This window comes from Marmota flaviventris, chromosome 8 (assembly GCF_047511675.1).
Source record: "Marmota flaviventris isolate mMarFla1 chromosome 8, mMarFla1.hap1, whole genome shotgun sequence".
NCBI classification, from domain to species: Eukaryota; Metazoa; Chordata; class Mammalia; order Rodentia; family Sciuridae; genus Marmota; species Marmota flaviventris.
In genome coordinates, this window is record NC_092505.1 from 112136062 (window position 1) to 112158796 (window position 22735).

General features: G+C 45.8%; 1 protein-coding gene across 7 annotated transcripts in view; it reads left to right on the forward strand.

Moving 5' to 3' along the window:
* Positions 1-15878, forward strand: part of Lekr1 (leucine, glutamate and lysine rich 1) — a 179879-nt gene extending 164001 nt beyond the window's left edge. For 6 of the 7 annotated variants that reach the window (XM_071615557.1, XM_071615555.1, XM_071615554.1 and 3 more), the window contains one exon: positions 5401-10013. In XM_071615557.1, coding sequence (XP_071471658.1) covers positions 5401-5826 — 426 coding nt within the window. In that variant the 3' untranslated portion in view covers positions 5827-10013. Of the gene's footprint in view, positions 1-5400; positions 10014-15739 lie in introns of those variants that run through there. The other variant, XM_071615558.1, reaches the window with a different exon arrangement.
* Positions 15879-22735: the final 6857 nt, after the last annotated feature.

The following is a 22735-nucleotide window of genomic DNA, read 5'->3' on the forward strand; positions in this document are numbered from 1 at the left end:
CCATCTTGCTTCTTTCCTGGGAGTTTCTTCAGATTCTCATTCCTGCCTCACCAGAAGGCCACTTCCGCAGCCTTTCTCCTTCTTGGGCTGACCACAGTGGTTGAACAGAAGCCTTTGAATGGGATCAGGGCACAGCTTTGCCAACTCCCACTTGTCTTTCTGGTTTCCACACCTTTCCACACATTTTCCTTCACTTCAGCCCCTGCCCAGTGGGCGGCCACCCACTGCCCTGAGGCCTGTCTAGTTAGAGTGGGTGGACACTACATGCCCTGGTGGTTCCATGACGGACCTGAACTTCGCTGGGTAAAGCGTGAACGTTGCCAGCGCCTGTGCTTATTCTTCTCCCAGGACTTGCTTTCCTGGCCTGCTCCCCCCAGTTCATGCCCAGCACAGCTGATTCTGGAACACCACAAACAGGAGTCTCACCTTCAGGATGATCAAGTTACCCCACTAAGCCTTCTCGTGCCTCTTCCACTGTGTTTGGAATAGAAAGAAACCCAGCTGTCTCTAAGGATAAAAATGAAAACAAACATAAAAATAAACTACTCTTTCACCGCCAAGAGTGGGGGAGATTGGCCATTTTTTAATATTAGAAATTTAAAACAGATGGTGAGCTAATTTATATTTTCATCTTGACATTTACCTACTCAGAGGGAGTGCAATTAAGCCATATTTTAAGCTCATCATAGCCTTTATCTGGAAATGTTGCCACGGTATCTGTCAATTATGCTGGCCACCGATCAGCAGAGTCTAAGGACCCAGGAATCTTGCTCTCCCCTAGACCACCCTAATCCAGGGTCTCTTGGGAAGGAACCTCTGCACACGAACCTGCAGCTCCTGCGTCCCTGCCTCCCACCCTGCGCCTCTCAGGCTGTTTCCCAGAGAGCTGGCAGGGGTCTTCCTTCCACGCAGGTGGACCTTGCCAGCCCCTGTTTGATGTCAGCCTCTCCCTGACTGCACGTGACCTTCGGGACAAAGTCACGGCTCTGGGGTTAACAGTTTGCCGAGTCCCTTCAGGACCTGGCCTGTTGGCTGCTCCCTGCCTCTGGCCTGGCCTGGCCTTGCTGTGTGCGCTTGCCCAAGTCACACTGAGCCATGCTTCACCGCAAGGTGTGCCTCTCACCCAGCATTGGCACCTACTGCCCACTATGCCTGGAGACTGCTGGCCTTCACCTGGCCTAAGCCCCCCTCTCACTTCCACTTCGGGATTCAGCTGCACCCCAGCCACATGCTTTGGCCTTGCTGTGGTAAAACATGACCAGACAGCTTTCTCGAGAACACACAGAGTGTGGCGGCCGCCCTGTGGTTCTTACGGGGCCTGCAGTTCTCAGGGTTCTTTTGTTTTGTTTTTGGTACTGAGATTGAACCCGGGACACTTAACCCTCAGCCTTTTTTATATTTTATTTAGAGACAGGGTCTTGCTGAGTTCTGAGGCTGGCTTTGAACTCATGATCCTCCTGCCTCAGCCTCCTGAGCTGCTGGGATTACAGGCGTGCTCTACCGCACCCAGCCAGCTTTCAGTTTTACGGAATATATTCTATCGAACATGGTTTCTGACGTTGTTGGTGAAAACACGAATTAAAATGCTGCACCAGCCTTCCTCCTGCCTAAATTGTAGAAAAAAAAAAATCTAACCACAGTGATGAATCTTTTCCTGGGTGATGGAATTTTCCATTGATGTGTCACTGACTCTGGCCATATCCACATGTCCTGTTGTCCCACCCTGTCACTCCACTCTTGAAACAGCAATCTCCTAAACTTGTAAGTGCTCTATTTCCATTTTATTTGCCCTGTGATTGAACAAATTATAATCTCTGAACTGCCTCTTGGACACTACTGAGTTGTGATCTCAATTTTAGAGGAGGTGTTGGCAGCAGCAGAGGATATGAAGGTATTATGAGATCCACGTAAGATTTCATGGTGTTTTCAGTTCCAGGGTCTTCCTGGTTTGGAAAATACAAGAGGAAAGAGAATTAATCCTTCGTTCTCAAGAAGGATGAGCTCCAGGGCAGCGACTCCACATGGAGCTGGATAGCCCTCCCCTGCCCCAGCCACACCCTGTGCTCCTCTGGACAGCCCCCTGGGGCTGGCAGGAGCAGCAGGGTGGTCTGGCTGGGCCTGCATGCAGCCTGCGGTGCCAGCCACTGGGGACATGCCCATCCACTCCACCTCTCCGTTTTCTCCTTGTCACTTGCCTAGGACAGCTTTATGGGCCTCACAGTTGGATGTTTTCTAGGGCACTGTTCCCTTCCCCTTTCAGACTTTAATTTTAGCAAATTGGCTGAATTTCACTCTTCTTGAAGTGAAAGCTCTTGTCATCACTGCCCCCACCTCGGTCCTCTTATGTAATTGCACCTGTCATTCATGTCAACGATTCTCTGACCTCGTCGTTTGCTGCTACCCATAGTATTCTTTTATTTATTCTAATAAAATATATTCCTTCTTGTGGTTTTCTTTATCCTAACTCACTAAAAGCCATAACTCTGATCACTTCAACACATTTTTTCCATTTTCTTTTTGTCAGTGCATTATAGTTGCACATAACGGTGGCATTTGCTGTTACATATTCATACATGCACACAATGTAACAATATAATTGGGCCAATATCCCTCCCCAACATCCCTTTGCCCCTCCTCCCTCCCCTGTCCTTTTCCTCCACTCTTCTGATCTCCCTCCATTTTACCTGAGATTCCTGCCTCACCTTTCTTTCCTTTTTCTATTTCAGAGAAAACATATGACCCTTGAGTTTCTGAGTTTGGCTTATTTTGCTTAACATAGTGTTCTCAAGTTCCATCCATTTTCCTGCAAATAACATAATTTCATTTTTCTTTGTGGCTGAATAAAACTCCTTGGTGTGTATATACCACATTTTCCTTATCTAGTCATCCATTGACCAGTTTGGCTGTTGTGATTTGTGTTGCTGTAAACCTGGGAATGTAGGTATCCCTGCAGAATGCTGACTTTAGTCATTCAGGATGGATACCAAGGAGCGGCGTAGCTGGCCATATGGTAGTTCCAATCCTAGTCTTTCAGGGAACTTCCACACTGGTTTCTATAGAAGCTGTACTAATTTTCAGTCCTACCAACGGTGTAAACACTTGAACACGTTTTGCCAGCTTGTTCCAATAGAAGATAAGAAGCATGAGGCACCTGGAGTGTTTCTCTTTAAACTTAAAAAAAAAAAAAAAAAAATAGATCAACATAGTTTCAAACACTTGGACAAAAGAAAAAGAAATGTCTTACATTTATTCCTTCAAGGGAACAAAGTGGACCCTGCCTGCTTGATACAATGAATCAGACAACTAATTTGGGCCCCTGCAGGCAGTGTGAAGCAGCGCTCTGGGGCCAGGCAGCGCTCCACCACTTCAGATCTGGGGTACTCTCGGGGGGTTGCAAAGCCAGTCTGAGCTGCATTGCCTTTCTTTGGCAAATGTAAGTGTTGGGAGCAGTAAATAAAATGACAGCTGACAGCAGCGTATTCATCTTGTCCACCCCTTCCCTGCCTTTCAACAGTATTTCAGGTACAGTGAGTGAAAGCCAGGTAGTAAAGCCACATGCACCAGTGGTCTCTGGTTCTTCCAAAAATAAAAAAGAGCAATAACTGGAAACAAGTGATTAGCCCATGATTTTTTTTAAGCCCATGATTTTGAGAAAGTACATGAAGACATGAATCACATTTATTTGTAAATTCTATATGCAAGTGCAGAGACATGCCACTAATTTTATAGAAAACTGCTGTGCTCATCTGGAATTGCTCCATGTTCTTCTATTCTGATTACCAAATTTGGAGTTGAGTAGACTTCTGTCCATAATCACAGAAACTCTGATCCAGGAAGCTGCTGCTCTCCCTGCTGCTCTTGCGTGAGTCCCCCTGACAGCAGGGGAGTTAGCCAACCCCTAGGGAGGATCTTTTTCACCAAGAGTCTGACTTGGAAATGCCTGGACTGCATTCACAAACAAGCTCACCTCCTGGAAATTCATCTGTGTCGATAAATTCTATAGTGCAGTCATTTTAATTGTGCATTTATTAGGACTACTTGGAATTGCTTATTTTCCCACCTCTGTTTTAACATCCTGCAGATGTGAATGTCAGGATACTGGGGAGACACAAGACCTATCTTTACCAGGGCTTTGAAGGAATTTTGATGAACTCCAGAGGTGAAAGATGAGTAACTACTCAACTCGAGATGTAGAATCTCAGGATTTGAAGGAGACTTGCTGTTGTCTAGTGCAGCTACACATTTCAAGCTTGAATGTGGCTGGGTGCATCCTTGCCAAGTGAAATCAACTCTTCCAGATGTCATCCAGACAGCTCTAACTTTCTATTAAAAAGTCTCCTTATTTAAGCTCCAAACTTATACCCTTATGTCCAAACTCTCTTAGGGACATAAAAAGGGACAAAAAAACTTATCGGGCAGCAAACTTCTTGAGGACAAGGACCGTACTATAGTTTGGGTGGTGATATCTCCTAGGGCCTATGTATTAAAGGCTTGGTTCCCAGGGTTGGTACTATTGGGAGGAGGTAGGACCTTTGGGAGATAGGACATTGTGGAAGGTCTTTAGGTCATTGGAGGATGCTCTCAGAAGGTGTGTGGGACTCAACTGGTCCTCCCTTTCTATTTCCTGGCTAATGACTTCAGCTATTTACTCCTCTATGTACTGCTACAGTGATGTACCACCCTTGCTAGAAATCCAAAGCAATAGGCTGATCTTGGATTGAAACCTTCAGAATCATGAGCAAAAATAACCCTTTTCTCTTTATAAGTTAATTATCTCGAGTGTTTTGTTACAGTAACATGAAACTGACCGATATAGACTGTATCCACTACAACTTCTAGTAACTTGATAAATGATTGCTGAGTGGAGTTAAAAACAGAAGATAGTGTTCTTTATTTTGGGATACTACCTTATAGAATGGCAAATTATCTAAATTTAAAATTCATTAAGAAAGTATCATATAAATAACTGATTTTATTGTTTAAATACTATAGCTGATAGATTTTATTCTTTTGACTTAAAATCCAAGCAATTTTATCTATTTGTCTTATGTGCTGCAGCATACCTTCACTGTAATGTCTCTAATGATCTTATGGATTTAACTCTTAGACATCACACTGCAGAACATACTGTCTGAAATCCAAGGCACAGAAGTTGAAAATCTACTACCTGGGTGTTAGAAGGCCTAGGCTCTGTCCCCAGACCCACCACTGCCATCCAAGGGCCACTCAGACTCTAGGTCCCTGACTCTTGGTTGCTCTTCTGCAGATGTCAAGGGTTGGACCAGGTGCTCTCCTAGGGCACTTTGTGGCTGTGCCTGATGTGAGCACAGACCTCTGACTGTGAGCATCACAAGTCTGCGCATGGTCTGAAGCCAGGGCTGCTCTCCCTTCTCTTTTCAGAACACCTTTCTTCAGGAAACCGTGCGCAGAGAGTGTGAAGAGCGCTCTGAGCTGACGCAGGCCCTGAGCCAAGCCCGGGAACAGCTCCTGGCGCTGAGGAAGCTCAGCGGAAGCCTGCCACGACCACTGTGCTCCCTCAGCAGAGGCAGCCCGAACCTCCCTGCCCCAGCCTCTGGCGACCGCAGGGACAGCAGCCGGTCAATCGACCACAGGGACAGCAGCCGTGCAGCACTGCGCGCTGGACGAGGACTCAGAACCCCCAGCGCGCCCAGAGCGTCCAGACGCTCCATCTCCCCACCCGCAGGTAAGCCCAGCAGGGTCGTCAGCTCGAGTGTGCCTGCGCTCCCCCAGCAGCAGCTGCCCAGGTCCCAAGCGTCCTCACAGAGGCTGGCCGCCACTCTTTGGAGGAGGCTGAGTCGGCAGTGACTTGTCCCAAAACAGGAGCTCTGCACAGGGCGCAGGCACCCCTCCAGGGGGCCAGGCTCCGCACCCACAGAGGCCAAGATCAAGCATGTCTACGGGAATAGCTAACAGTAGGCTGTCGGAGGACAGAACGCTGTGAAGTCACATTTCCCAAGAGGTCTTTGAAATCACAACCGATAATGAAATTGTTGATACTGCAGAAGGCCAACAGAGAAGCCTGTGTATTTATGTTTAAATGTGCTCTACTTCGGAGGTCACAGGGAACACATTGTCACCCGTAGCATCTTTTCTTTCTTCCTTTTTTTTTTAACACTATTACAAGTAGACATTTTCCCAAAAAATAGATGACATTGGTTTTATTAGTGTGTGTTTGTTGAGCTAAATAGGTTAAATGTATATAGAAGTACTCAGAATAGAGAAAGACAGTATTTTAGTCCTTAATTAGATGATTTCCAAAATATTTAGTTTAGCTGCAGAACCTGTCCTTTACCCTGCAGCCCACTGGTTAGTGGGTTCTGTTCCGGCTGGGTCAGAAGTAATGATGGAAAAACTCCAGGAGAGTCTTCGCTAAGTGGTGGGACTGTCCAGGGCCAGCGATGGCATCTCAACTCCAGAACAGGGAGTTTTCTTTACTTTAAGAAGCCTGGGCCATGAAAATAATCCTGGGTAGAAATTTTCTGCATGTAATGCTGTTGGCACGCAGAGTCAGATTTTGATCAAATGCTTATCCTCCAGCCGTGGAGAACGTTGTGGAGGTGGCTTAGTAAAGGAAACAGAGCGCACTTGGGATTCAAATTCTGTTACCCATGAAAATAGGAACTGGTAACACACTTTCTGTTTTCAGAGTGAAAAAGTAAAACCAGAAGCCAGATGAGCTGTTTTAAGTTATTTTAAGGCTTCAGGCTCCTCCTGGTCTTAAAACATAATTCTTTACCTTTGACTAATATTCATCTATCTTTTTTCCCATATTTTCTTTTTTAAAAAATTAACTTATTTTCCTCTGACTACAGTCCTCCATGGACATCCAAACCTCCTTCTCACATATTAGAATAATAGCAATATGAAATATAGTATAAAATGTCTCCTAGTTGGCTACTCCATTGATGAGAGAATCCAAACGTATTTGGGATCTCTCCCATGTGTATAAAGGGTAGAGTCACCAAGCAAAATCATGTTTATCTCCAGTCTTTCAAAGAATTAGTATGACCTACCAATAGAGTATTTTAAACTTCCCCCCCCCAAAAAAAATCCACATGAGATCCACTAATATCCCCACTTGTTCAAGGACAGCGTTCGTGTTAGAGTTTGATACTAACTTGAGATTGTTGCTCTTGGTAATGGCATTTGACAAGTGAGCACAGCTCACAGGATGGGGGCCCTGGATGGACCAACAGGTCACCCTCACCATCTCTTTAAAATAAGGGGTGGATGCCCAAAGAGCTTGGCACTGCCTAAGGCAGTGCAGCCACTTGGTGATAGAACCGCCTGTCACTGAGCCCAGTCTTTCCACCTCACAAGAGCTTTCCAAGCTTTCACTGTGAGTTATTAGTAGCACCTGTGCATGTATAGTGTTTTTCTTTAAGGGTGCTTACTTTTTTAAACTTAAATTTGCATCAGAAGGAAATTTAATAAGGAAGAATAACCAAAGTAACGAGTTTGGGTTTGATTTGCTAGTTAGATTTTTTTTTTTCCTAAGGAACTTTAAAATAAATTTTTTTATTTCTTAATAGATGTTGTGGTGCATCTCTGATACCACCTTGTGAAATGCCAGGACCATGCTCCATACCTCCTTGACTCTGACCTGTCGTTTGCTTATTTCAATCACAAGTGCTAGTGACATAAGGCAGAGGCAGAAACTGGTGACAGCACTGAGGAGTGCCTGGGGTGGTGGCTTTGTGACCAGGGGCCTTGCGGCTTCAGTCTCGCAGCTGCAGCACCCCTTTCAGGAACTGCAGGGCTACAATGGGTTTCTTCCCTCAATGGTGGCCATATTTGGATTAGTAGACTTACACTTAGCTTTTCTACAGCGAGGTGCAGACTAGCAATGCAAAGCCTGGTTCCTCAGTTTGTTGTCAGGCTCTTGCTTTACAGTGAGTGATTCTGTAACCGAGCACTCTGAGAACAGAATCATGATCTGCAATAAGGTTGTTATGTTCCACTTCTGTATCAGCGAAGTGATTCCATGGCTCAACAAAACACTATTTTCATTTACTTTAACCTTGCTTGACATCTAACACGTGGGCACTCACATTCTGCCTTTCTACCCTGTCATTGTGAATCGGTAAATCTCTCAGAAATCTGGTGGCAAAAGGAAGTCCGTTTCCATTCAGAAGAACCTAGAATATCTTCCATCAGCACCCAAGACTCTGGCCCTGAACAGAGCTAGAGATTTGATGTTAGTTATTTAAACCAGTATAAACGCTTTTGTTTCTATCACTGGCAACTCACTGAATAATCTTAAACTTCAATGTTATGTTGAGGCCAAGAGGGGGACAAAAGGACAGTCAGTGTAGGCAATGAATGGTAGGGTCATGGGGAAGATAGGGGCAGGTTCAAAAGGAAAGGGAGTAAAATGCTAATACCTCCAGAGGCCTTAACCCTCTTCTACCTGTTGCCAAGGTAGCCTGCCTCCAGGGAATTGTTCCTCCCTGCAAGGGGTTATTAATTAATGTTCTCTGGTCCACTTCCTTCCTGCCGATACCAGATACCCCTGGGTGGCTTTGTTCCTGCCCTTGGATCATTCTACCTTTTGGCCCACCCTATGGTCGCTAGTCACATAGTCAGGATGGGGGAGGAAAGACATGAGAACAAAAGAAATCTAAAAGGTATAAAAGGGGCAGGACACCCCCACTTCCTCAGACACTCAGCTCTGTGGCCCCTTCTCTTTGGAGAAGTGTATCTCTATTGTATCCTTTAAATAAAACTTGCTTTCTACACTTGCCTTGGTGTTTCTCGGGTGTTCAATCTTCACATCAGAGAAATGGGACTCCACTCTGATTCTCATCACTGGTATCAACAACAGCATATGTTTGGATATCTGTGTTTTAAGACTTGTGAAACAGAGTGCTTAGATAACATTAGAATTATGAAGAAAATAGTATAGTACCATTATTCTCCTGAAAGTAGTTCTAAAACACTTGAATGTAATACTACAACTTGCAGAATTACATCTAGAGCAATTTATTTTAAAGGCAGAACAAACAGTGGCTGTTTGGGAATTCAGTTCCAATTCTCCACTTCAAATCTGCGTGTAACACAAGGCCTTCTGCTAATCTGCTTGTAAGCATCATCCAGTTCATCTCATGATGCCACCTTCTTTACATATCTTGAATCAAGAAAATAATGAAAGAGCTTCATTCCATTTACCATTAAAAAATTAGTGAATACCCTTTATTAACATTCTTAGTACTGTATATCGCTTGTATGATTATTTATTACTATTAGTTATTCTTAGAGTTCATTCAAAGTCAATAATATATAATTAGAAATTAAAGCATTTTAAATATGAAAGTATCTTTAAATAGATACTTTCATAAGACGTTTGTGTGAAAGGACTTAACACTGGAAAGGCATTTGTTTGCTGGATGATATGAACACCTGGCTTTGGGTTTGCACCATGGCCAGATAAACCACTCTTTCTCCCAAGCGGGCTCGACGTGTTCTGACACATAAATCTAAAGAGATGCCCTCTGTCTCCTGCCTTCGTAAGTCAATGAGTTCTACAGTTGTGATTTTCTACCCAGAACCTTGTTTTTCTAGGGAATTAAGGTCACTGCCAAGATTCAAGTGACTACTTCTTTTCACTGATTTAAAGCAGGATTTCTTAAAGCCCAGGGAAGGTGAGCTCCCATCCCCTTTTACCAGACTTTTAAAGTAGTATATTTGAGGTTTAAGCTGAAATCTCAAAGGATCTCAGAACTGGAATCTTTTATTTTTCCTACTGGTGCACAATGCTCAGTATGAAAAGGGAGAGATGTCCTTTTGGTGAGCTAGAGAAAAAGGAATTCCCACCTTACTTAACAGTAGTGATTAGCTAAGGACTCACCCTACAGGTTCTCTTCAGAGTCATAAGGCAGTGTTTTTGCTGATGTACCAAAAAAATGTCTTTTAAAAACTGTTTTTAGAATGATAGTTAATATATTTAATTATAAATCTAAATAGCTGCAAAATATACTGTAAAAATAATAAGTCTGTTACAAATATTGGTACTTACAAAATAAAATTGTTACTTTAAGGCATTTTATGATTGTAAAAAAACATGCATTATGTGGTATAGTTCTTGTGGATTGAATTATTATTACAGTAGTTATTGCTATTCTACTATTTGAAATAAAATATATATGTTATGAATTTTGGTAAATGATTAGTAAGCATAAAAGTTTAATTCTAATAATAATGCATTCTTGATGAGATGAATCAATTTATTTTTCTTTGCATTTAGTGAAAAATAAAGGTAGAGTAAAAAATAATTGGTTTGTAGAGGGATCTTATTTACTTTGTATTACTTGGAGACAAAAATAATAAATATTTTAAGATGAAGATTTTACTGAATTGTAATAAACATTTAAAAAGCCTCTAATAAAATCAGTTTAACTGCTGCATTGAATAATATGCACCAAAGAGAAAGGTCTCATTGAACTTTTCTCTAGTATACTAGATAAAAGTTACCCTTAAAGAACTTCCCTAAGCAGCACTGCCTTGCCCGTTTTAAAGATTCTCTGCAGCTCACAAGGCCTAGGCAGACACTGAGAAGAGCCTTGAATGCATTGGCCCAGGGCGGTCCCCAAGAGTCAGCCTCTCTCAGGAAGCTTTGTCATTCTTTCCCCAAGCTGCACTTCCACTGCATACTTCAACAAGACTATGGCTAGAAGAGGAAAGCCACAGGTCCCAAACCCTCTGACATCCATCCATGCTCCACCTGGTATCTGAACTGAGGAAACCCCATCTGACCAAGCCCATCCACCTTATGGAGTCTAAGGCAGATCAAGAATCACTAAGATGAAAGTTTCCAATTTCCAGCCCCAGGCAGCAGTAAAAGTAGTGCAGAGCCATGAAGACTGAGTTGGGGTCAGGGAGGTGTAAATTTTGTGTAGCTAACATAGTTATTCTGAGTCAAAAATTATTCATCAAGTTATTGATATTTCTATAATGGTTGCTGCTCAGAGGCTAAGGGAGGAAGATCGCAAGTTCCAGGCTAACCTCGGCAATGTAGCGAGACTGCATTCAATTCCCAGTACTGGGGGAAAAAAAAATCCCCAAATTTACACAACTCATTGACTTGAGAGAAAAGAGCTTATGCTTGTTTTTACCATTTTAGCCCTGGACATAGTACATTGGTAGGACAGATGGCCTTATTTGCTGGGAAAAAGTTTTCCATGTTTTAATGTTATGACTGATGGTTCAGATACAGCCCCACAGCTGTCACAGTTGTTCTGCTCATATATTGAGAGCCTTGGAAATGTCCATGGAAACACCTGCAACTTGCTGCTTTAAACTGGACTTGGTGCCTCTTGATAGCATGTGGGCAGAGAGTATTGCTGCTACTGTTACTGATGTTTTAGATGTTTCTAATGGCAGCTTCATAGGCACACTCTACTCATGGTACAGCCATGCCCATCCCTCCTGGGAACTCAGACCAGCACAAAATAGGGTGTCATCTGGGTCTGAGGGCATCCACTTTGACTGAGTACAGGATCCTGACTGCATTTCAACCACAAAATCTTTATTTTATTTTATTTATTTATTGGTACTGGGGATTGAACTCAGGGGCACTCAACCACTGAGCCACATCCCCAGCTCTATTTTGTATTTTGCCGCAGTCTGGCTGCAGCAAAATAACCAGGGGGGTGAGGAGCAATTTGTGTACGTTGATACAGCAGGAGAGGGAGCCGTTTATTGCAGGACAGGAGCAGTATTTATACATTCCACACAGCTTATCTAATTAGCATAAACTAGATACATCAGTCAACCAATAAGGAATCTCCACACTTAATGGCTCGCTTTTGTTATTTCTCAAACCACTCCCTCTGGCATTTTGCCAGGTGCCATCCAGACTTGTTTACAGACCCTAACATTTTCCAGGCGCCATCCTGACTTGTTTACAGACTCTAACAGTATTTTATTAGAGACAGGGTCTCACTGAGTTGCTTAGAGCCTCCCTAAATTGCTGAGGCTGGCTTTGAACTCAAGATCCTCCTGCTTCAGCCTCCGGAGCTGTGGGATGATAGGCATGTGCCACCTCAACCGGCCAACTACAAAATCCTTATGAATTGCTTGTTTTATTATTTATGCTGCTTCTGACCTCATTAGTGTGAAAGCTGCTAAACTTTTAATGGGGAGAACAGTATGTTTATACACTATTAAAACTCGGTCATTAAAAGTATAATATAAGCCGGGCCCAGTGGCACACGCCTGTAATCCCAGTGGCTCGGGGGACTGAGGCAGGAGGATCATGAGGGTGTGGGAATGTGACTGGGGATGTGGCTCAGTGATTGAGTGCTCCTGAGTTCAATCCCCAGTACCCCAAAAAAAGATATAATATAACCTTGTTTAATACTGTGGGGTTTAGCATGCACATCTTCTCATACATGTTTTGAGTTTGCCTGGAAACTCAGCAGTTTTCTTCACCATCTCTGGCTTTAGTTGTGGCGCTCCTGGGGGGATAATTTAGCCTCAGCTAAGTGTGTGTAAATGGAGACCGTGGTACTCCCTAAGCCGACCCAAGCTGAGAGCAGGGTTTCACTGCAGGGATTTTCCTTCACTACCAAAAAGGCATGAAGAGAAGAAAACTGAGCCCTCCTTGCCTGGGCTGGCCCCTCACTTTGTGTTCCAAGGGTATGATGGCTTGGCATCTGGCCAACAGGTCTTGGGGTGGCAGCCCATTCCCTGTCCCATTAAGACCTTGTGATAAAAAAGAAGAGGCTCCACCCCTCCCAGCACAGGACCACAAGGTAGCAAGATATGGGTCCCTCTGCTGTGCCCACCTCAAGGCCACTAGGCTTCGGAACAGTCTGAGTAGGCAGCTTCTTCAAATGGCTGGGGAGGAAGTGAGTACGAAGCAAGGGAGGCAGAGATGAGGGGGGCATGTCCTGGGAGTGGAGCTCCAGGGCACACCAGACCTGCAGCATGGGGAGCATAGTCCCAGGAACACAGCTGATCCTGGGACAGTAGTGCCCTAACCGCTGGTGCCCACAGGTGATGAACGCCCTGCAGGAGGCCCAGGACTTACCGAGGCCTATGAGGTCACATCTCATTAGCTTCCTCTGCAGATGGGAGAGCCGGGCTGAAAAGGCTGAGACGCTCACCCAAGAGGCACAATGAATAAGTGGCAAAGCCTTATTGGGAATAGGCAGGATCGATGGGATATCACCATACCCTCCAGCTGTGTCTCTGAAAAAGAAGTGACCCTTGCCCCAGAGCAAACTGGATGACATCTCTGTACCCTCTCTCTGGACAAGAACATTCAAGAAAAAGAACAACAAACCCAACTTAGGAACTATAGAAACTGCAGTACAGAACAAAAGAAAGTAGCACATAGAAAAAGAGATCTGAAGGACCTTGAGATCTTCCGGGACTTTTAGGAAGTTACTTCGCATTTGGTGGAGGTGGAATACTGCAGGCCTCCTATTCCTTTTCTGTAGTCAGTCTTTAGGTCCTGTGCTGATTTATTTCAGGAAATGCCCTAAGTCTAACCTTAAAAGTGAGAAGGGCACAGGCAAGGGCTGCAGCTCTGTGATAGAGCACATCTTAGCACACAGGAGCCCTGGGCCATCCCGCATCCCCACACAAAACTGATTAATGAAAACTGACAAGAGATAGAAAACCAAGACTTTCAAAACAAAACAAACCAGGGCTTCCTGAATACAAGCAAAAAGGAGAAAGAGTCAATAGCAATACAGCTGTTCAGAAGAAAAACTTGGCAGTGAAATCAAAGGCCCAGGTTTACAAGAATAAATTCAAGTTAAATTTAGCAATCTTAAGAGTGCTCTGGAAAGTTGTCTACAAATGTCCTTTTGAGATGCAGGTCTTCAGAGCTGGAAGGGTCCTCGTGGAATGGAGCCTTCTGTTCTCAAAGGCCATTTACACAGCCGGCTGGTGATTATCAGCATGGTGATCCAACGCCCCAACCTCAGCGCATCACACTCTCCCGCTATTCTGTCAGAGCGCGGATCTGAAGCTAATCTGCTGCTCTTCCTTTGATTTATCTCTACCTCAGGGGCTCTCTGGGTCTCCTTTACCCCATCTCGCCATCTTTCCCTGTTTATTCTTTTGCTTGTGCCCTTGTCCATCTCCTGCTCCTTTGGGAATGATGATTACGGTATGATTAGGTTACCCTCTGGTCATCTGAACAAGCTTCTTTAAAAGCTAATTTCTTTCTTTGAAAAAAAATATTTGTTGCTATTCCAAGCATATATATCCCCCTCAACCCACCAAATGTATTTTTTTAAGTTAGTGCATATTAATTATACAGAATAATGGGCTTCATATCCGTACACACCCGTACCATATTTTGACCATTTCCACCCCCTTTACCCCCTCACCCTGCGCCTTCTCTGATAGTCTCCCTTCCATATTTCACAGTCTCCCTTCACAATTTCTTGGTGATCCACTCAAATAACATGTGCACCTTTGAATAGCTTAATGATGATTTTTCACTCCCTTCCACTTCATGTTTTATTTTGACAAGTATTTGAATTCTATCTTTTTTGACCCTGTAAATTAAAAATAACATATTACCATTATGTGTAGTCAATGTTTATTTAGATTTACCCAACATTCCATTCATTTTTTTCAACTCAGTTCTTTGCTCATCTTCTTGCATCTCAAAGCTTCCTGCATCTGACCTTATAACCTTTCTTCCTGAAGTCATTTTTCTCTTTTCTGTAAGTTTTATTAAATTTTTATTCAGTCTGCTTGATTGGGGGGTATTGGGGCTTGAACTGAGGGTCACTCGACCATGGAGCCACATCCCCAACCCTATTTTGTATTTTATTTAGAGACAGGACTCACTAAGTTCCTTAGTGCCTGGGATTATAGGCATGCACTACCATATCCAGCCAGCCATTGATTTTTAAAATTCTCTTTTTCTTTGCTCACAAATTGTCCTTACACATATTAAACTTACTTATTTTATATTCTGTATCTGATGATCTTCATAGGTCTGATTTCGCTGCCTGTTTCTGCTGGTCCTCACTCATGGTGCTTTGTCTCCTTGTGTCTTCAGGGCCCGGGGAATGTTGTAATGGGAACTTGTGTGTTCCTTTGACCTTTCTTTATAGGAAACCCACACTGAGCTTGCATTTTCCCAGAGAGGATTTGTATTTGCCCCTCTAGCTTATTATACAAACATTTGGGAGCACTTTAATTGAAATTCTCCTTTTTTGATTTTTCAGATACAGGTAATTATAAGTTCATTTCAAAAGCCAAGGGAGGGCCAGGCTGGTTCCAAATGCTAAATGAGATCTCCTCCTATAAACCTCAAGTAGGATTTCATTGCCTGTAACCATAGGACATAGGCTGGGATGGGACTGCCTCCCTGTTCTCTTGTCTCTTTAGTGGCTGCCAAGGCAGGAGGTGGTGCTGCAGGTGGGTGGGTGTGAACAGAGCTTGGGCTGCTTGTCCCAGCCTGTGACTGGCTGCATGTGCTTCTCTCTCAAGGTAACTCCCAGGAGGCCCTGTGCAGAAACATCCTTAGAAATCGCTGCAGAACTGGCCATGGATGGAGCAGGCTGAGGCTCCAACACACCTTCTGTTTGCCGTCCATCAAAAGCGACGTTTTTGTCTGCAGGGAGTGGTTGTGACCTTTCTCTGTTTTTACAGCAGCTAGGCCAGACATTGACGGTGCAGGTTTTTATCACACACTCTGCCCTCAAGTGGGAAGTTGCTCTGTCATGACTTGAGTTTCTCTTACACTTAGTTTAAGCCAACGTCGACTCTCCCTGTAGAGAGTCAACGCCTACTGAATCGCACCTGGGCCCTGGTTCCGCCTGCCATGCTGTTGAAGAGGATGACTGCCAAGCGCCACACCTGCTGCCGTCCCTGCCGTGCCAGGAGAGGCGCGCTCTCCTGCATTCATCTGTGAGCAATCTAAAGAAACAAAACCCTGAGTTTATCAAGTTCGCGTTACTATCTTTATGTAGTGACATTTGGAAATGTCTCTAGTCATTGCTTTCCATTATCGCTGTGGCTTTTTAAGCCTATGCTGGAGTCATTTTGGCAAATGAGTGAGCAACAGCCATGGCAGGCAAACCGTGGGCCTCACGCTGGAATGTGATGTGGGGAAAATATTTTTTAATTTTCTAGCAGGTGCTGAGCTATGAATCTGACTCATAAAGATAATAATTAGACCTCCTTTCATAAGTGAAGCAGGAGAGAAAGAACATAATAAAATTAATGAAGAAAGCAAGACAGGCTCATTCTATCTGGAAAATCCAGCAACCTGAGAGGTTTTTTGTTTTGTTTTGTTTTAAATGAATCACTGATTTGTGAAGGGCAGCACAGGAGAGGATATTTGTCTTTGTGTCAAAAACAAGAACCCTGAGCAAACAATCTCTTCTACCTGTAGACAGTTCAGGGAGATAAACATCTTGAGGGCTTTACAGTGCTATGCACAGATAAGGCCTTCTCACACTTCGGAGCAAAATTCTCACCAGTTGCAACTGGTGGAGGAAATGTATTTCAGAAATAATTTTCACAAAGAACCTTTAATGCTGGACACTCCGTACGGGCAGGGTGGTAACCAGGTGAACACGCTACATTCTGTGCAAGGAAAGCTGACTGATGTCAAGTGCCCCTCAGTGTCACCAGAGTCAGAACAGGAAACATGGTGGAAGTAAGCAGGTAAGAGGGTGGGGAGATACAGAGTGTGACAAAGACCAGCTGAAAACATGGGCCAAAGTCACATGACACGTGCACTGTAATTTGAGTGGCAAAGGGCAAATGTGTGACCTTGAATATTGGCTCCACATCTTGCTCAGAACTGTAGCTCACAGATGAGGACGTGAAATAGTCCCAAGTCAATAAAAGATTATTTCCCCACCACCACCCCTCATGTTTTTAGAATTTGATATAAAGCAATAAAAAAACAACTGACAAAAAAGGACAGTGCTAGGAGTTAATTGAAGAAGGGAAATTTTGAAGAGCAGTCCATGAGCCCAGCTCCCAGCTTTCTGCGTGTCCATGAATCACGCCAACTGCTTGTAGCAGGCCCTTCCCACACCCCTTTCTGAAGCTCTTCACTCTGCCTGTGAGAGTGGGGTGCCCCACCTGGCAGTCAGCACTGTCCAGTGGGCTGACCATGATTCTGGGGTTTGCTCAATGTTTCCTTCCTTTGCACCAGAAGTCAAGCAAAACCAAGCACAGCTCCTGTCTTGGCTACAGAGAGGGCCAGGTTGTCACAGACTTTTTCCCTAGGGCAGTCATTACTGACAGGGATCTGAAAGCAAGAGCAGCATCAACCTTTATAGATGGAATTTGGATCTGCGTTCATGGTGTCTTTCCACTGGCATCTACCACTGCAAAGCTAAGCAGCTACAGACCCACAACATCCCTTGATGCTAAGGCCTGAAATGTGTCACCCCCAAATTTATATGTGGGAGCCCTAACTGCTAACATGACTGTTTTCAGAGATAAAGCTTTCAAAGTGGTGAAAGATCAAAGGGTAGGACCCTAATCCAATAGGACTGGTGTCCTTAAAGGGTGAGGAGGAAACACCAGTCAGGCACAGAAACTGAGGCCACAGAAGACACAGCGAGGCCAGAGGAAACCAGCCCTGCCCACACCCAGATCTTGAACATCCAGACTCCAGAATGGTGAAGAGATCCATTTTTGTTGTTTAAGCCGCCCAATCTGCCGTATTTTGCCACGCAGACTAAGGCCCTTGGAACACTTCATGGGTATGTGGCCATCCCATTGTGATACCCAGCCGCAGCCCAGAATCACAGAGACAGCTGGAATTCCAGGAGCCTGGCAGGCACACCAATGGCCTCTGTGGCAAAGGGCAAATGTGTGGCCTGTCTCTCCCGTGCATTATACCAGTAGCAAAAGGGATTGGGGGGACTGTGGCTAGATTCACTGTGCTGGACGTTGTGCCAGCAGCTCTAGAGCACAAAATGACTGAAGCAGCATGCCCCCAAGGGACTTACCATCTATGGGGAAAGACGTAAGAGTCAGTACTTTCAGGAGAAGAGGGACTTCTGGAGACAAGAGTTGCTAATTTGAATTTGGAGCTTGGGATCATAGGAAGAGCCGGAAGGATTAGTTAAGTTTTACAGAAATTTGAGTAGGACTGTTTTGGTATCTGGAATTTCTTGCTGTCTAGCAAACAACCCCAAACTTAGCAGCATAAACAGCCACATCTCATGATGCTCAAGAAGTCTGTGAGGACGCAGGACGCAACATCGACAGCTCAGCCCATGCTGTCTGGGACCCCAGCTTGAGGAGACTCACATGGCAGGGGTCCAGAAGCATCCAGTTCCAAGAGGGATTCCTCACTTACGTGCTGGCCCCTGGGCTGCACACAGGTTCAGCTGGCCTGCATACGGCCCATCCAACACAGCTGTGGGGGCTGTGGGCCTCTTCCATGATGTTCAGAACTTCAGCATCAAGTGTTCCTAGCAGACGAAGCAGATGTGGCCAAGCTCAGAGATTAACTGGCATCATTTCCACAACACACATTGGTTGAAGAGTCCCATTTCAAAGATGAGGATGCAGTAATATTGCTGCCATAAATATCCTGAAAGATGTAGGAATCTCGGCACACGTGCACTGAAGCCTTACTATCTATGATATTTTTTTCTGATTATATATGAAATGCACATTCATTATATAAAATAAAATACAATCATTCACTATTTCAGGAGACAAGCCTTGTGCCTGAACTTGAAAAGGATTAGAGCTATAAACTTAAGCAAATTATAGTTCCTGTCTCAAGCGTCTCCAGCCTTGGAATGACCACAGCATGGAGTCCCTTGCTGCCCACGTGCTGGCCAGTCCTTCTGGGTCATGCAAGCACTGTTCTGTGTCCTGCTTAGTTTTCTTCCTCCCTGGTACATGGAGTATCATTTTCCCCACAGCATGAAATACTCTACAAAACCACGATTTCGGATTGAAGTATCATATATCATCCTTTAAATATACCATTGTTCAAGCAAAATATTTTGGGGGTTTTGCTACTATGAAATAATATTGTAATATTCTTATGCATTATTATGCTTCTCTGATCATCTTGTAGGGTAAGTTTCTAAGCTAATTATATTACTAGTTAAAACAGAGAATATGTTAGAGCTTCTCAATTAATGTTTTTTCGAAGTGGCTTGTGGAAAGTGCTGCTGGGGTCTGCCCCTTCACATGTGTCTGGGTCTGCCCTGCACAGAGCTGTACCACAGGGGGCCAGCCTGAGCCCAGGCCCAGGACAGAGATTTGGGTCCAATCTAAACAGATTTTTTAAATGCTGAAAAAAGCTGACAGAAGTGAGCAGGGCAGAGGCAGAGTCAGTGAGAAGAGGCCCTTTGCTTCTAGGCACCATCCTGAAGCCCCAGTGTCACTGCGGAGACCCCTGTGGGGTCAGCTAGGGCTCTTCAGGTGTCGAGTAACAGGAACTGGCCTCAGCTCATCTAAATCAGGGGGAATTCACTGGAAAACCTGTTGGTCTCTCAATTGCCCGTCTGGAAACCAGACTCAGGAAATCACCAGAGAAGCATAATGACATGTAAGCAAAATGGATGGGAGATGGGAAGCCCCATGGGCAGCAGCAGGACCTCCAGGACAGAGGTCCTCCTCCCCAGGCTCACCTGTCCCCCGCTGTGAGAAGCAAGTGAGCTCCAGTTGGTTGCCATCTCTTGAGGAGATTGTCCTAATTGCAGAGTCCAGGAAGGAGGCCCTGATTGACTTCTTGTAGTCCCCTGCCTGCCTGGGGCGAGGGAAAAGTGGCACCTGGCTAACCATTTCTCATCTGTGGAAGATGTGGTTCCCAGAGGCGGACCAGGACACAGTCAGCAAAGCTAGAAGTTATTTTCCATACCATGTTACCTGGCTGAAGAGGTGCACCAAGCGAGCATTACTGTGAACCCTGAGCCCATCTCGTTCACCCATTGAACTCCTGTCCCACCCCAACCCACCCCAGTATAATCCTGTGGAAACGAGGAGACCCGGGGACTGCTGGGCTTGCTGCAACACACGTGAAATTCTAAATAAAAGATACAACGTAGGAGGCGCGTAAACAACTAAAACAAATGATCCTGCCTCAAACAACTAGTCTCAGCTTCTCCTAGTCCCTCCTCCTTTTTCACTGGGGACACTGGGCTCTGAGTGATTAAAAGCAACCCGGGAAGCAAGGGGGCTGGAAGGAGAATTGGCTGAGGGCAGCCTCCAGCCAGGCTCGAGTCCCCACTCCACGCCATGAGAGCAGCACAGAAGAGGGAGGCCGAGAGAAGAAATGGCCAGCATGGCCTGCAGTGTGCTGGAAAGTACGGCGGGCTCTAGGAGGCTGGGCCTCCCGCAGGATGTCTTTCCCTCATGGCTGGAAGGAAACACCCCTCGTCCAGGTAGACAAGGCCATTAGCCCCACTTTCACCCACTTGGATGAGGAGAGATTCCTACCTCTGGTACCTGAAGCTTCTGGAACCTGGGAACAGGAAGACACCAAATGCCTCTTCCTGGAAAGGATAGGATAAAAGGGGGTGGGTAAATTTGGGACAGAAGCAAGGTCACAAAAGCCTCATTGCTCTTAGAGTACATGAGAAGTTCCAGGGTGAGGGCGGGGTTCGTAGGGTGGGAGGCGCCCACAGGAGGGAGGCTGGCTGGGGACTACCTCTCTGGAAAGGGGCCAGGACTCTGGCCTCAGGTCTCACTGCTTCCCCTAGTAGGACAACCATCTTCTTAGTCATCGTCGGACGGAAGACATTCCTGTGAGCTGTCAGGACAGTGGGCAGTTGACTGCTGTGCTGGGCAGCGGGTCTTGGCCATGGTGGAAATATGGTCTGCACTGGCTTCCAAGGTCAGCTGGGCTGTAAGGGTACATTCTAGGAAGCACTTGAGGATCTTCTGTGGAGCCAAGCCAAATCTCAAGCACTCCAGACATGGAATTGCAAGGACACAAGGCTCTTTCCATGCACACCTGTGGGCTTGGGTGGGTGGAGCTGGGGTCTGGGTGGGACCAGGCGGAGCCCTCCACACAGAAGGGCTCAGTGGCCCTGCTGCCAGGCCATACAGAAGTGCGAAGGCATTGGCAAAATTCCACTTTCTCCCAGAGTGAATACTTTAATGTTCTTTTCTAAAATATCAAATTATTTCCAATCCCTCCCCCCATTTTCTAGCACTTTGCCTAGTCTGTTTTGGAACACCCAGGTGTTGGATGAGGTCCCACAAGGCCCTGATAGAGGGACGGTGCCAACTGGGAAGAGGCTGCCTAGGAGCTTCACAACAAGAATGAAGTCCAGACAGGGGGACGCTCCTGCTGGGAGCATGTGCCCCACCAGGATCTGATCTCCAGGGAGAAGGTCCTGCAGGAGGAACGGCTGTGGGTGGAGCAGCCTGCACATATCACCCTAGGAACTGGCCCTCAAGCTCATCAGGGACCCGTAGTCCCCAGCAGAAGGATCTTACCAAGTAAACTGTCTACCACAATGTCCTCCTCCACAGTAGCCCTTCTGTGTCCTCCCTGCACGGATGCCCCGGGCCCGGCTCCGATCACTCTGTAGCCAGGGCCATCCCTCTCTAACTTCTTGGGGCACCTGTGCTCTTCTGGCTCTTAGCTATGCTGTCCACACTCACCTCTCCTGGTCGACTGCTGATCTGACTTATCTTATGCCCAAGGCTGTCTTGTGCTCCAGGAGGCCCAGAGTTCTATGTCCCATTTCTCTGTGTCCTCACAGCCCTCAACACAAAGCAGGGCCCCCCAGTCGCCTTTCTCCTCAAAATGTTTGGTGATCAGAGCTCACGGTTTTACATCACCTCTCACACTGCCAAAACCAGTGTCCTCAACCCTTTAGAACAGAGGGAAAGCTACCACCAAGCCCCCTGAGGAAGACACACATAAACACGTGTAGAAAATGATTGGTGTGGGGCTGTTGCTGTAGCTCAGTGGCAGAGCTCTTGCCTAGTAGGTGAGGCACTGGGTTCAATCCTCAGCACCACATAAAAACAAATAAAATAAAGGCATGCTATCCGTCTACAAGTACAAAAAAAAATTAAGAAAATAAAATGGTGTAGATCCCAGGGTTTCAGAGCCCCAGGCCTATCAGCCATCCACCCTGACCCAGGGACCAAAGTGGAACTGGTTCTCCAGCCTCCATGCAAGGCAGCCCTGCAGCAACCCTGGCTGGCTGGCTGGGAAAGCTGAGGCTCAAGGAGAGACTGCTCCAGGCTGTTCTGACGGCAGATGGGGGTGGCTCCTTGCCAGCTTCTCTGGCTCTCCAGATGCCTATTTTTATTTTATTGCCATAGCCGTGCGAAGTCCACCTGGGAAGCCCCCCTTCCAGCAGCACCCGTGCACCAGAGCAGCAGCTGCTGTCCCTGCCCTTTTCTCTGAGACAGCAGTGCCTCTCCCCAGGGCTCGAGCACCGTCCTCTCCACATGTTGGAGAGATGAACCTGCATCAACAAGCTGCTGCTCCTGCAAATCTTAGATTTTCTTATCAGTGGCCCCTGCTGTATCCCCGGTCTGCATGCACAGACTGCAATCCCTAGCCCAGCAGGGCCACCACACCCATAACTGACCACTTCACTCAAACATCTGCTCAGGGCCAAGGCGTGGTCCTCCCTGCTGATGACGAGGTGTGAAGGAGTCCTGAGGGCCAGGCCACACCTTCCATGACAGCTCCAGTCCTAGCTGTGGATGAAATCCGAGCCTCTCCTTAATGCACAGGGCTCAGTCAGTCCTTGAAATTCAACTTTGACAACCTCAGCAAGGACAG